The sequence below is a fragment of the Ochlerotatus camptorhynchus genome, unplaced genomic scaffold (assembly GCF_037179485.1).
Source record: "Ochlerotatus camptorhynchus isolate MF236.1 unplaced genomic scaffold, CSIRO-AGI_Acam_v1.1 ptg000046l, whole genome shotgun sequence".
Taxonomy (NCBI): domain Eukaryota; kingdom Metazoa; phylum Arthropoda; class Insecta; order Diptera; family Culicidae; genus Ochlerotatus; species Ochlerotatus camptorhynchus.
This window is the reverse complement of record NW_027040537.1, coordinates 497,348-512,839: the sequence shown is the minus strand read 5'-3', so window position 1 is coordinate 512,839 and position 15,492 is coordinate 497,348. Positions and strand designations below refer to the sequence as shown.

Here is a 15,492-nt window from a genome sequence, read left to right as displayed (position 1 = left end):
CATTTTCACGCAATGCCAAACAATCTTTCCTGCTTAAAACCTAAGAGGAAGAGGTGACAATTGGCTTCTCCCTCTTTTATTTCTACCTCTATCTCTATCTTACGCACATGAAATCGGCCAATCAGGAGCTGGTTCACGTTTGACAGAAAAGTGGTTCATTTTCGCCCCCGTATTGTCACCTCTTTTCTTAGCTTAAAACTCAGCGTACTACCCACCACAGTGTACTCAACAGATGGCGGTAATGTTTTAGCGACGATGTTTTACAGTGATGAATATTCAAGGTGTTATAGTACGTTCAGACTACAGAGTTATAACATGTTATAGCGCTATCTTGATGGTGGTTTCTGTGTTGCAATTATTTGACAACCGTTATAACATGTTATAACTCTCCAGTCTGGACAGCGTTTTATGTCTGTTTGTCTGTGCAATTGCCATCAATATAACTTCGTTGTGGCGAAGATTGAATTGAACTGATTCTTTGACATAAATAGCAACATCGCCAGTATGCCTCGAATGTGACAAACAGGCAACAGCTTTATATCACCGATAAACCGACATGAAACTTAAACTTAACTCTTGATCGAGAATCCATAACAGCGGATTCAAATGTGCAGCGATCCCATCTGTCAAAACCATAGAAATTATTTATCTAGATAAAAAATAATTTGCCCGGAATAGATTAGACACGAACCAACTCATACAGTTTGTATGCGTGTTCGTGGCTAGGATACACAATTTTCGCGAACACGGCGGCAGATGTCAGTTTTGTGCTTTGATCATAAATTTGATGATACTTTGTACGATCATTCATGTCGGTTTGTCGGTGTTTATATTCCGGAATGCTATACTGATCAATAGCTTCAATTTCTACAATATGTTTTTCTGCTAATAAAACCAAAAGTGGACGATTTTCTTCTACAATCTGACGTAATGCTTTATAGTTTGTAGATAACCCCGCAATATTAAAATACAAAATCTCTAATTGCGTTCTTCAGTGGTATTGAGATAATTGCATATTGGTAATCTTCATTACAAATGGAACCGAAATCCAAAATTTCATCAATTTTTGAGTACTGGGACTATTTTAAATAAGTCTGATTGCATTAGCAAAAATCACCATTTCCACTTTCCAAGTAGAAGGTCGGGAGCTCAATTCCAAGCACAACATTTTTTTTTAAATTTGTGTTCTACATGATTTGTGTTCGATCACATGACTCACGGCAATGAATGCATTGATCTAGTTTAAAAAATAACCGAGCATCCTTTCCTTGGAATTGGAGAGGTGAAGAGGTAACATTGGTCTCATGTAAAACAACGATGAATGAATTAATCATTCCCACAGGGCCTTGAAGGAGCTAGAGTTGCGATCGGGAGTGCTGATAGCTATTCACTTTCAAGCAAACTCTCATTGATTATTGAGCTGCCCTTATGATGAATTCTAGGATAGCTACATGGTTTGAATCCCATGTAACGACATGTAATATGTATGTAGTTCATTTTCTAATATATCTGTGTGGTACGTGCCACGTCAGAAATAATGGAAACAATCACTACTAAAGAATGACACTCATCCCGGTCTTATTTTCGGATTAATTTTCGCATAATTGAATAATCGTTAATAAATGTATAATAATGTCTTATTAAACGTTACTTCACATGAGAATCAAGCGTGTACAGAGCATCACTGTTTTAATTAAGGGGAAGCAGTGATGTCTAATAAACGCTGAATAATCAAAAATGTTATCGAATAAACTCTGTTACAACTCATATAAGTCGAATAACAGCTTTTCGACACACATTATACAACACCTATAGTACAATGTGTTGTGGTTGAATAAATTCTCCAAATTTGTGTGACCAAATCCTGAACAGAAATTATTATTAAAAATAATACAAGTATTATTAAGTTGAATAAAATCGTCAAGTAGTCGTTTCTTCAATAGATGATTGTTTGTTGGGTAGTCATAGGAAGAACGTAACGAAACTCCCCTTATTTCTTAATTTTTCCTAAATTGACGTGAGATATAATATAATAAATGGATCGCCCCAAACTGTGTTACCTGACTTATAACGAATATAGGTTGTATACGAGTACCTGGAATACAACGTATAGTTCGTCTAATTTTACATTGCAAATGCTATGCAAAATTAGACGATTCATACGTTGTATTCAGGGTACTCGTATACAACGTGTTATATCCGTAACCAAGGCCAACAAGTAAAACAAGCTGTTGTTAAGAGCTACTATTTATTACGTCTATCTTGGTTGGTGGTCGGATAAAGAATCAATCTCTAATGTCGTTTTCGTTTTTGCGGTGTAGCTACACCGGTGCTACACCGCCGTACACCGAAAAAATTCAAGGTGTAGCTATCGGTTGCACTTTTGTTTACAAATAAATGATGATGAGCTGTCAATGACTCGCGCTTATTGCTGCTTACACTACACCGGTGTAGTGTAGTAAAAACGAAAACGACATAACTTATGACAGTCAGGCAAGGCCTACTACATCTCCCCCTTTTAGAAAATGTCATAGGAAGAGAGCCATCTTGGAATTCTTGATTCTCGTACAGAACGTCGAATAAACTCTCCAACTGCTTCAGATGACACGGGCTTTTGTGCGGACTGAAGTTCTCCATCTTGAGCAGCAGGTTCATGATCGATTGTCGAAAAAGGAGTTTCGCCAGACGTACTTGCCACTTGACCATCAGCTTCGAGTGATACGAAACCAACAGGAATAGGGACATCGTGATTGAATGGCACTTCTGGATCCAACGGTACAGCTTCATCTTGAATTTCATCAAGCAGGATTTCCCATGGTAGTTGCTGCGTCGCTTGCTCTGGATCATCAGAAGTGTGACGAGGGCGCATTTGGTTTACATGCGACCTCACCAGCTTCGGTCTCCCGTTCATGTCCAGTGCAACGATATAGTTGCCAGAACCTTTCCGTTCGATGACTCGACCAGGAATCCAGGACTTGGCGTATCTGCGATGCTGTTCAACGTAGACCAGGTCATCTTCTTCAAACTCGCGCTTGACTGCTCCATGCCGCCAATTGAACTGTTCGTTTTGTTTGTGGTTCTTGACAGCTTCAGTTACAGGAACAGGTTTCTTCAGTAGGTTCAAAGTGGTGTGCACTGGTCTTCCGAGGAATGCTTCTGCTGGAGACGTCGACTGAGGTGTGTTTCGGTTTGGGATTGAACGATACACCGAAAGGAATGTCTGCAGGTGCTCCAGTGTGGGTGATCCTTCCGTAACCAAGGCCAACAAGTAAAACAAGCTGTTGCTAAGAGCTACTATTTATTACGTCTATCTTGGTTGGTGGTCGGATAAAGAATCAATCTCTAACTTATGACAGTCAGGCAAGGCCTACTACATCTAGGCCTACTACATCTACACAACGTGTATTCTTCTTTTTTTCTTTTTTTGTGAATTTTAACCATTGGCTAGTTCTTTACTCCACACAACGTATATTCGTTATAAGTCAACACAGTATTCATATTTAACATTTTCTCATTTAATTTTTTTTTTCAAGTCCGCCAACGGCCTCCTTTAGGGCACCATTTACATTTAAACGGATAGCTTCCATACCGGCCTTCAACGCGTTATCAATTTGAGCAGCATTCTGATCTCACATGTGATGTGATCGAGGCCGAAATAGAAGATATTCTCTTCACTTCTTCCTCGATATTTTTAACATGCGAGATCAAATCACTTGGCTCGCGACAACTAAAGCCCTACAGTGAAAACATAGAGATAACTAAAAGTAAGGACGTCTATCAACAGTTGTTCCAAACGAACCGTCAAAATGTACCGCTTTGCTCGATTTTAACAGTTTTTTCTCAGTTTTGTGGTGACAGTCGTCCATACTTTAACTAAAGGGCTTTAGTCACAACTAGACAGACAATCGTCACACTTTGTCCGTGACAACCTTTGTCGTACTCCTTGTAAGTGTAGTGCATCTCATGTGGAACATAAAAAGACTGAATTGGGTAAAGAGGCGACATCTAATCCATTGGACAGGTCTTCTGCTCGATTGGAATAACTTTTCCTATGACTTTGACAGATAATCGATTGTTTCAATTTTGACATGTCGTCTCTTTATAAATTCAGCCTCTTTAGTGGAACAGACGAGAAAACTTACCACTACAGGTTAACGGCAGATCGTTTGCCACTACCTCCGAATCACACTTGCCGTTGCCACATTCCATTTCTACCTAAACACCGTCAACGTATGCACAACGTACACAGAGAGAGACAGTCAAACACAAATCGGTTTCACAGATAAAATTCTCAAACCATAAGTAAAAAGGTTCTAATATAGTTCTCTTTGCGAAAATGTATGGAGAAAACAACTATTTTGAATGTTAATGGTTATTAACAACCCATTATTTGTAAGGTTCACATCCAAAAAACCATAATACATAAGGTTAAAACTTTATCACACAAAAGTGCATGTAAAGTTCCATAACCATTTCAGTTAAGGTTTAGCAGGGATTATAAACAATGTTTAGCCATTTTCGGTAAGGTCAAGCAATGGTTCGCAATTGTGCGGGAATGTTAAAAATGGGAGTTGTCACTTCTTTCCGTAGAATAACCTAGCTCAGTGGGAATAGGCTGCCCAACAAAACAATTATAGCTGCCGATCAGCTTATACAAGCAAAAATTAGCTGCATAAGGTAAATTTTGGCTGTATAAGCTTATCTGCAGCTAAAATTGTTAGTTGGGTGCTTCTATACCAATGTAGAGTACGCTAGGCGATTATGACAGGAAACGTCAACCAAACCGTTTGTTTACATCCAAATTACAGTTTTTACATTTCAAATTAACGCATATTGTTATGCGTATCTTGCATATTTCCATCGTGAGGGGTCTTATTTTATTAATTTTCTCACATTTGAACGGATTTACAGCTCAAATAACACCACATTAAAAATCCGGAAGATCATAACCGCTGGGGTAGTTTTATAAATCTTCACTTTTCTTAACAAAAATATGTGAAAGGACCAGCCGGTTCACTCCGAAATCGATACAGAAAACAAAATATACCATGTGGATGATGATTACAAGCACCTGCGATGGATAAATTAATCAGAAAAGGTAAAACATTTTCCTCTTCCTATGCTTCATGGCGAAGATTCCAGCCCTCATCACTCTTTTGATGGTTGTCTTATTCACCACCAGAGAATGAAACGATCGCTTAATTTCCATTGGATTTGCCTATTGGTCTTCGGGGGATTTACGTCAGGCCCTCAAATCTGAACGATCGACGTACGTAATAGCTTATTGTGAAGTAAGGGCCCCGTTAACGTGGGCAGATCACCTTTTCTTGGTACGTTACGGGTTGTAAGATCTAGATTCTGTAATCAAAGGAACGCATCTTAGTCCTTGTTACTTTTTATGCTTTGTTGATAGTGACAAGACTCGGCTTTATCCACCGGGGGTGATCTTGAAACAAGGAAAAAATGAGTTAGTTAGTCATCTATGTGATTCCTAATCGTCTATTCGTTGTTCTCTACTTTGAAGTGGTCAGGACTACGGTTCTGATGCATGGTCATTATCGGCGTCATTCCTTAATTTTGTTGCTAAGGAATCCAATTTTGACTGACAAAGGGGCGCGCTTTTGGAGGATGTTTCAACACTCTGAAGGGTATAAATAGCGGGACCTTTCAATTAGAATCGATTCCTTGCGATGAATGCAAGAATGACAACTGTATCAAAACCGAATACTTCATCATTCCTCAATAGTTATGGAGTAATACGACATGCACTATACTAAGGACACAATAGATCAAATTACTGGTCGCAGTGGTGTTAGGTTCCGAACAGAGGAAAAAAAAAGGGCCTCGGTGGCCTAGTGGCGATAGTTTTTTTCTTACTGAGCAGAATATACTGTGCTTTATTCCAGGCTCCTTTAAATTACTGTTTTTATGCGGTTTTCCTGCCTCGACGTTGTTTGATCGACGGATCTCAATTTGAAACCAAATTGAATGCAACTTGTTTCATAATATCACAAAAAATCATCGAAAAACAACAGAGGTCAATAGATGGTAAATCCCAGTTCCCAGGACCATTCAATTGGGTTCTTTAATTTTGAAAAATTTATCGGTTATTATATATCATCTGAAAGAACTTCGTTTTCTGAGCACAGCGCTATTTTTTTTTCGAGCCCACACACTTTCATCTCGATTTTTATATCAAGATTTAAAGCAAAATAATAACTTCACTGTTTGACACTAAACTGACAAACTGACAGCTCACTCCCATACAAAGTGACACCGAGGGGCGTTAATAAGGTGATTACTGCAAATATAATCGCACTTATTTAAAATAGTTCCAGTTTGTCAAAATTAATGAAATTTTGGATTTGGGTTTCATTTTTAATGCAGATTACGAATATGCATTTACCCCAATACCAATTGATTCTTTGTGCTATGTTTTCACATGTTTTCACTGTTTATGATCAATCACGGACTAGCAATCATTGGTATGTGCAGTCAGTCTAGGCTAAGCTATAAAGAATAAGCTATTCTTCCAGAGGGCTTTGAGCAAAGATCCTCAATTAACAAGATGTCGAGCAAAAATGCCACGAAATTAAATAGTAGATTGTGATTAACGGCTAATAATGTATCGGACTATACTAAGCGACCGGAACAGATCGTGCCGGTAGGTATCAGTTCATAACATCGGGATTTCTTTTTCGTTCTACCAATGAACACCTGCGCAGAGTTTGAAGTTCAAATATGTACCTTGTATATTTTTTAAACTCATCTTTCTCTCTTCCTCATGTCTGTGTTGTTATAAGTAATGTTTCAAATTTTTATTATAATTTTACGCTTTCGTATGCATAGCATGTTTGTTTGTTTGTTTGTTGAAGAATGTTTCCCTACTTCTCTCCATTCTTCCTTTCTCTTTCGACTTACTTTCACTTTCCTTTATCGCTTGTGGTGATATTCTTCTTATTCTTTTTCTTATATTTGTTTGTGTTTTCCTATGTCATATGTAACCGTGTTTTTTTATAAACCCATATCGTCGGCCCTTGTTCCACTACTCTTCTGTGCGTCTCTAATGGTACTGTAGTAGAGTAAAGGGTATGTTAACATTAAAAGTTCCCAAACTATCAGAATGTAGTGGTAGTAGTAGTAGTTGTAGTAATTGTTGAACGGTAAGTTTTTGTCCTTGAATACACTGGTAGGGTTGAAGTGTGGTTTCTCGTTTGTTTTGTTTTTTTTTCTGTTTGTGTCTAACTCTTTAGCTGTTAACAATCGTTTCGGAAAGAAAGGAAGAAACAGTTTGTTCGAGCTGCTTTGTATGTAATTCTACTTCCTATCGATTTTAAAATGCTTCTACTATCTAATAATAGAGCAACACCGATCCCCGTAAGAAGCTACCGAAAGGCTACGGAGAGACTTTCATTGGAAATAAAAGGTCGCATGCTCAAATTTCGAAATACCGTTATCTTTAGAACAGCGAGAACAATACTGATGATGACGATGATAATGATAGTAAGTTTGACGTTTTACACAACCGAACCATTGAATCAAATTAGAGGAAAACAGTCATATCGTGTTATGCTTGGTAGTAGTAATAGTAGTAGTAGAAGTAGTAATAGTAGTAGTTGTACATAAGTAAGTAGGTATGCTTATCACGAGTCTGCACGCAACAAAAGTGCTTCAATATGAAGTTACACGGAATTGTTTCCGGAGGGTTGGGATCTTTTACCGTCTCCATCTACTGGCAGAATTTTCGAACTCTGGAAAATTGATAAAACTTGTGTCGTTTCGTTTAATAGTGTCGTAATTGGTTATAATGCTAGCTGTTGCTCGTCGGACCAATGTGCATTCAGAAATGAGGGGTGTCCCTATTTTGAAGCCATGCTACAATTTTTTAAACCCAAGGCTGAAATGGGAACGTTATTTAGGATGTTAGAATTCTAAAATGCTTATATAGGGCTTTACGTGTGTGGTAAGAGGTATAGATTTGAAAGCCTCGGAGATGTTGTATAAAAGGTGAAAATGGGAGGAAAGATGTCTAGTAATCAATAAAGTCAACGAAAATTATGTAAAAACAGAACTAACATGTAACGATTAAATAGTCGATAATAGTTATGTGCATCTAAAAAGGAGGTTAGGAATAATACAACTAAATAAATGGTAAATAGTTTAAAAAAGAAAATGCTATATGTAAAGGGGAAAAAAATTGTGCTAGAGTTATTAAAGATGGTTGAGATTAGATTTGCTGACTCTTAAATAGAAGAATTTCAGTTTTCATAAAAATGTTAGTGTTTAGTTTTTTTTTCTCTATAAAATTGGAATTCTCTCAACGACTGGAAGCGACAGTTTGAACAATGCTTGCTCCATCATTTGGTTCGCTAATATGCTTATTTGTGTGAGTGTGTGTTGGGAGAGGAATAGATTTTTGGCACCTAAAATATTCAAAGTGTTGTTTTAGACTTCTCTAACACTGGCTGAGTATTTCATCTTAACGTAGTACAGAAAAACAGACAATGTTCGTGCCCCTCTAAACACAAGGCACATAACAGGAAAGATCGAAGGAAACGACACAGTACGCCGTTTCCGCTAAAAGACAATAATTACGAAAACATCAACAGAGTCTCGCCTCTAAAACCAAGGTCCGCAAGATCGAACGAGGTAACAATATTTACACCTACAAACGGGTAGAATATTGACTTATACTGGACCTTACATCTTCGGAAACATGGCCAGTATGGCGGCGCATATCTTTTGCGGGTTGGTTTCGTCAGGATACATCTGCATCACGGTTTGCACCTGCTCTTCGGGGAAGATACTGGCCAAATGATAGTGCAGCCGGCGCCGTTGATCCTGCAGCTGCTGGTGGGCTTGTGACGCGGATTGAGGTGGACCAATCACACCGGAACCAGAACCGGAACCCTGATTGCCCGCCTGTTGCGATGGCGGCGGCCACAGGTTAATGTGTGGTTCTGAGGACGACGCCGGTGGTGGACCGGTGTGCCACGGGCGGGATGGATCCGGCGCCGAAGCGATGCGGGTTACGTTCTGTGCAATAGACAAACATCTCGTGTCATAAGAAGTTGTGATTAACAACATAGATTACAAAGCTTACCTGATGTAAATCCCAATGGGCGGCCGGGTTCGGCCGGGCTCCTCCGCTCAACGAAGGAGCCAACGGTCTATGGGGAGACAGTTGCAACGCTGCAGTTCCAGAATGGTGCTGAGGTTGCTGCTGCTGCTGCTGCTGTTGCTGTTGATTGACGTTCCGCTGCATCTGATAGATTCGAGGGTCACATCCGGCCGGATTTAGCGTCAACTGACGCTGCAGCTTACGATGTAGATTTACACTAGGATCTACTAGACTACGATCACATGGATCTACTGGTTGTTGTTGTTGATGTTGCGATGGTTGTGCTTGTTGTTGTTGCTGCTGCTGCTGCTGCTGCTGTTGCTGCCGATTCCACAGTGATGCACTGTAACTATTCGAATGATGGAGCTGATTGTACGTCTCCTTGGAAATATTTTCTATACTATGAGATTTAGGGAAGATTTGCGAATCGACTAAATTGTGCGGCAGCGAGAGAGGCGAAAGGTCCCAGTTGGATCGGTTGGGAGTTGGCATGAACGGATGCTGCTGGAGGTGCAACGACTGAGATTGCTGCAACTGTTGTTGCTGCAACTGATCACCAGGGTTTACTCCGTACATACTGTTACTAGTACTACTGCCCGTATCTGGTGGAACGTTGGATCTGGTACGACCTGTGTGAAAAATCAGAAAATTTAGTATTCATCTTAAACAAACATCTAAGATCAAACTCACATAACGCTTTCCGTTTATCATTGATTGGACTAGTTTCATTGCTACTGTTCGACAAGGGTACGCTGAGCGATTTGCCTTGCACCACGGTTCGGCCACCGCAAGCTGGACCTCCGCCGCCGTCTGAGCTGCCACAACTCCGAGCCTGTAAGTGGCGAGCCGCATATTCAGACAGTCGTTCCGTGACGGACTTGTGCGGCATACTGCCCCGTTCCGGATGGTAGAATTTGCATTTGTTCCCATAGGTACACTTTTTCCCGTACGGACACGGCGGAGGAGGATCGCCTTTGCGTGGCTGCACCCGTAGGAAGTTGTCCAACGTCGGCCCGGATCGCCCGAGGGGATCATCCGGTGGCATGAAGCGATCGTTCACGAACGAGTACATCAGCACCCGTTCTTCGACCACCTTCTTGAACTCGGAACTCTCCTGCACCAGATCACGGTAGTTATCGTTCGATACCACGATGCCGTCGTTCTCGGCAGCGAGCTGAAATGGAACAGAACGAGAGACGCTATTGAATAGTGCGTGGAAATATAGGTTATTGTCGTTAGCGAATGATCGAATCAATACCAATAGACAGACCTTGGCAGATCTTAATATTCTTTAGCCTATGACCTTCGATTTAAAGATAATTGAAGATTGAGTACTTCAAAAACAACTTACAAACCCGAAACGAACGCTTCAGAAAATAAAGATCTTGCAGAACAAATCACATTTAATGTCAGATACCATTGATGACGTCGTATTTGGGGAGGGTAGGGGGATATATAGGTAAAGTAAAATACAATACGATGGTGAAGGAGGGGGTCTAAAATTGGTCAAAAATACGATACGTCATTTATGCATGGTCCCTCACGTGATAGGTGTTATTGTGAATGTAAATTTTATGTCTAGTAACCTCTCGAACAACGTACACAATCAATAATAACGACCCAAATTTGAGTTCAGTTTACTCATAAATAGCAAAACATGCGAAAACTCTGCGCTGAGTAAATTTTCCTGAGCTTTAGTGTGATAATTTATTAGCTAGAGAATTGTCTTAGAAGAGGGTAGGTAGCCAGTTCCGTAAGAGTACGGCAGTATACAAATTGAATAGAAGTTGAAAATGAGCGAAGGGCCATTAATGCGACAGTACAAGTCAAACGCACACTTGTTTGCCTAACCCGAACGATGTATGCGGAGATTTGAAGTATGTCTTCGCATTGATGGCTTTGCTCATTTTCAACTTCTATTCAATTTTCATACTGCCGTACTCTAACGGAACTATCTACCTACCCTCTTCTAAGACCATTCTCTAGCTAATAAATTATCACACTAAAGCTTCATGTTAGATAGCATTTCCAACCAACTCTGATCTTATTTGTTGTTATTTAAACTGACCAGATGACTATTGTATGGATAGCATAGATCTCAAAATACAGTATAAAGATAATGTTTACATGTACCCATACACCGCATAGTGAGAGAATATCGAACCAGTCAGAAGACCTCTTGAACAACTTTGACGGTGCCAAGATCCACGATGCATTTTGGAATTAATAGCTAATCCAAATTCTAAAACAATCGTTTTCAGTCATCGATCAAGAAACATTTCAAATTGTGTCAATGCTAAAAGAGAACGATCAAATCTTACAATAATCTCAGCTTTACTAAATCCGATATCTCAAAAATATGGCCAAATTAGATATCTTGAAAATGTTTCAAGTTCGAGAATCTTGACAGTTCCAAAGTTTCAGAATCAAAGCTGCAGACCCTGAATATTCATTTTAGTCCTACATTGTGTGTCAGAGCAATAAAACCAGCTAAAATCATACCGCCACTAAAGCCAAAAATCTCTTTTGGTAAACAAACAGTTTTTATAAAATTTTCAGGGCTTTTGGACAAACTAGTGTCTTATAATTTTATAAAATTATACACAATGTCAATCAAAAACTTCTGATATTTAGGAGGTAATTACGTAATATTGGACCTTTTTTCGCTTAACTTGCTGTTCCTTTTAGCAGGGTGGCCAGCAAAATTTCATTCAAAAATTCCTGGTTTTCCCGGTTTTCCCGGTGCAAATCTTAAAAATTTCCCGAAAAAATGTACACTCAAAAAGAAGTCGAAATTCCCATAAAATTTCCTTGTCTGGCAAGCAATCTGCAGTTGTGGGCTGAAAAGCGAAACTTTCGTTTCTTCTGGGACCAAGAACCAGCAAATTTACCAGGAGGAGTGCCTATTGAAGATACTACTGCCTTTTCTGGAGCAATATGAGGTGGATTGCCTAAGCTGTCACTTCTCAAATTCGACCAAAAAGTGGTACGGCGAAAATGGCGTCCCAAGGAGATGAATTCGGCCAATACTCCGGAACTAAGGCCAATTGAGGAATAGTGGTCAATTGTGAAGCACATACTGAAGAAAAAGGGTGGACTGCAGTTGACCTGAAGGATTTCAAGCGGAAATAGGCTTTGGCGGCCAAACAAGTGGGAACAGGGCTCGTGCAAAAGATGATGGGCCTTTTTTCGTGTTCAACTTTCATATTCAAGATTTGTGGATTATAAAAATCTTCGTGATTCCAGATTTAAAAAAAAAATAATTTCTACGACCAGGAATTGAGAAAATATTCAAAATGTGGGATCTTGATTTTTGTCACCCTGAACAATATTCGAGGCTTTGAAAGAACTTTCAGGATTCTAAAGATTTTTTAAATAATTCTGCCATGAAAACCTATAGAAGTTTGAGGTAAATTGAAAAGGAAACAATGTGTAAATTAAAAAAAAAAATGCTGAGGACGATTCCTAAAAAAAATCTAAGGGAGCTTTGACAAGAATCCCGCATTTTGAGATATAATCATAACAAATTCTGGGATGAATTCCAAGGTATTTCTCGGGAGTAGAAAGGAAGTTCTGCATTGAATTCCTAGGTGATTCTGAAGCAACTTGTATTTGAATCGTGATGAGGACACCAGTTTTTTATTATAGTCATTTTAACACCCTTGGGTCATTCGTGACTTGTCCGCGGATGAGATTTGAACTCATAACTTTGACGTGAGAGGTATGGATGTTAACCAATACGCCGGGGCCGTCCCCGGATACTAGGTTTTAAGGAGAATTCAAAGAGAATTATACCCATAATTACACAGAAAAATTACAAGGGATTTCTGAGGAGCGCTTTGAGTTCAAAACAAAAATAGAGAAGAATTCCAATGGAATTTAATTATTGATATACAGTTAACTCTCTGCAACTCGATATTCCATAGAAAATCACCATCGCAGTAGCTATGAAATTCATTTTTACTATGGTTCTATAGTTCGATACCGAGTTAGTGGACTTCGAGTTATGGAGAGTTGACTGTAATTGCAAAATAATTTTAAGAAGGATTCGAAGATAGTTCTTTTTTTTCTTATATGTAGAGCCTTTTTACAACTGTGTCCATTACTTAGGAATATTGTTGTCTGACCCATTTTATTTTGGTGCTAGTCACATATACTATCACAATTAAGGTGTGATAGACATTTGTTGACATTGCACGCTGTCCCAATCAGGCACAAATCAGGCACTGATAAAGTCTAACACCATTTTTCGATTACTTTGCCAAACTTCAAAGGGTTCTAATATCCCTTTTCCAAATATTGACATTCTTTGATTGAACAGTACGTTTTCAAATTGACAAAACCAACATTCGCTAGACGAAATTTTTCCTATTTTATATAAGTGATATCTGCTAGGGCAGTGACCAGTCATCAGATCAGTTAGGGCCTGTTCATAAACTACGTAGACAGTTTTTTTTGGGATTCTGGACCCCCCCTCCCCCTGCGTAGACAATTGTCCATACAAATGTTTTTAAATTTGTATGGGCTGTGGATAATTGTCAACCCCCCCCCCCCCCCTAAACTGTCTACGTAGTTTATGAACAGCCCCTTATTACCCGAAGATCTCATTTACTAAGATTAAGCAAAATCCGGGCTTTTGCTGCACTTGGTCTTATAAATCTTATCGCCTGTCTGGATACATATGTGGCGTTCCACTTGGATTCTACTATGGACGTTTCCCAACTTTTTAGTTCCATCCTTATAGTACACTCAGGGACTCCACAAAATGGTTCCGGACCGATGAAGTTCGATGCAGAAGCTCGTCTTGCTAGACTGTCGGCATTTTCATTTCCTTCAATGTCACAATGGCCGGGCACCCAGTATAATATGACCTAGTTCCTTTCGGCCAATTGTTTTAAGGAAGGAATACATTGCCACACTAGCTTCGATCGACATGTGAACGCCTTAAGCGCATTAAGAGCAGCTTGGCTATCAAGATTATATACACATTTTGGCAAACCTGTATTTTCTTGTTAGACAGATGTTTGCACATTCTATGATTGCTTGAATTTCTGCTTGAAATACTGTGGGACTATGTATGTCCCTTTGGAATAATTATACTAACCCCAGCTCCAGTATTTTCACCCATCTTCGAGCCGTCGGTGTAAAATACAATAGATCCTGGACGTATGTACGGCCCACCAGACTCCCATGTATGGCGGCTTGGTTTAACCACTTTGAAGGGAACATCTTAGTTTGTCTTTGTTACCATCCAATCTTCTATTGTTTTTACAGCTGAATTTAACCTTGTCAAGATGAGCGTTCCAGTTCAGTTTCCTATCCAAAGTAACACCTAAGTATTTAACTTCATCCGCCCATCTAGAGTAGGTTGCGTCAACATATTTTTTTCCTTTTGGTGTAAGGAACTATGACAGTTTTTGAAGGGTTTACATTTAAGCCCTCTCTCCTACACCAATGGAAGGTCATGTTTAGGGCAGTTTGTAACCGATTTGAAATCGTGTTCTCAAATTTTCCCCGCACTATCATGGCCACATCGTCTGCGTAATCAATCACCTCGAAACCCTGCTCCTTTAAACTCTTAAGGAGTTCGTCCACTACTAAAGACCACAATAAGGGTGATACTACCCCTCCTTAAGGACAACTCTTCATCGATTTTATAGTTAGTTGCGCACCTCCAAGATCAGCAGAAATGTCTCGATCTTTGAGCATCGCCATTATCCATTCGATAATACAGTTATCCAAGCCCCTTGCTTCCATCAGCTGAGCTGTAGGATGCATGATCGACCACGACTATTTCCTGGACTTCAAGCGATTTCTCGATTTTATTAACCAGCGATTGTCGTAGATTTACCTGATTGATAAGCGAATTGAAATTTGCTAAGAGGTAACCTTGCTAAACTTGTTGATTTAATGAAGTCATCCACATTTTTTCCGTTTTCTTCAACAAAGAACAGAGGGTTTCAAGACTTTCGGAGTCGTTGTATCCCTTTTTCCAGCTTTTGGAATGAAGACAACTCGAACCTTTCTCCATGTTTTTCGTATGTGACTCAAAGCAACACTGTCTTTAAATAGTTCAGTAAGAGGGGAATGAGTACTTCTTTTCCCTTTTGAAGTAATTCTGGGAATATTTCATCTTTCCCGGCAGAGTTGAAAGGTTGAAAAGAACTCAACGCCCATTCAACTCTAGATGGTTTGAAGATTTCACAAACTCTCAGATAGGCATTTTCAGACCATACAGGTCTTGCATTGTCAAAGTCCTGTTCTTCTTCAGCCGCCAAAGGAGTCGACCCAGGGAAGTGAGTCCTTATCATTTCTTCCAATATTTCAGAAGAGTCAGCAGTAAATGTCCCATCTTCTTTTTTGAGGCTACC

General features: G+C 39.5%; 1 protein-coding gene across 2 annotated transcripts in view; it reads right to left on the bottom strand.

Annotated features, from left to right (window-relative positions):
• Positions 1–6,727: 6,727 nt before the first annotated feature.
• The window catches only part of Regnase-1 (Regnase 1), an 86,084-nt gene continuing 77,319 nt past the window's right edge, over positions 6,728–15,492 (bottom strand). For both annotated transcript variants that reach the window (XM_065239001.1, XM_065239002.1), the window contains exons 3-5: positions 9,812–10,295; positions 9,104–9,750; positions 6,728–9,036 (exon numbers count right to left, since the gene is read on the bottom strand). In XM_065239001.1, coding sequence (XP_065095073.1) covers positions 8,701–9,036; positions 9,104–9,750; positions 9,812–10,295 — 1,467 coding nt within the window. In that variant the 3' untranslated portion in view covers positions 6,728–8,700. The remainder of the gene's footprint in view (positions 9,037–9,103; positions 9,751–9,811; positions 10,296–15,492) is intronic.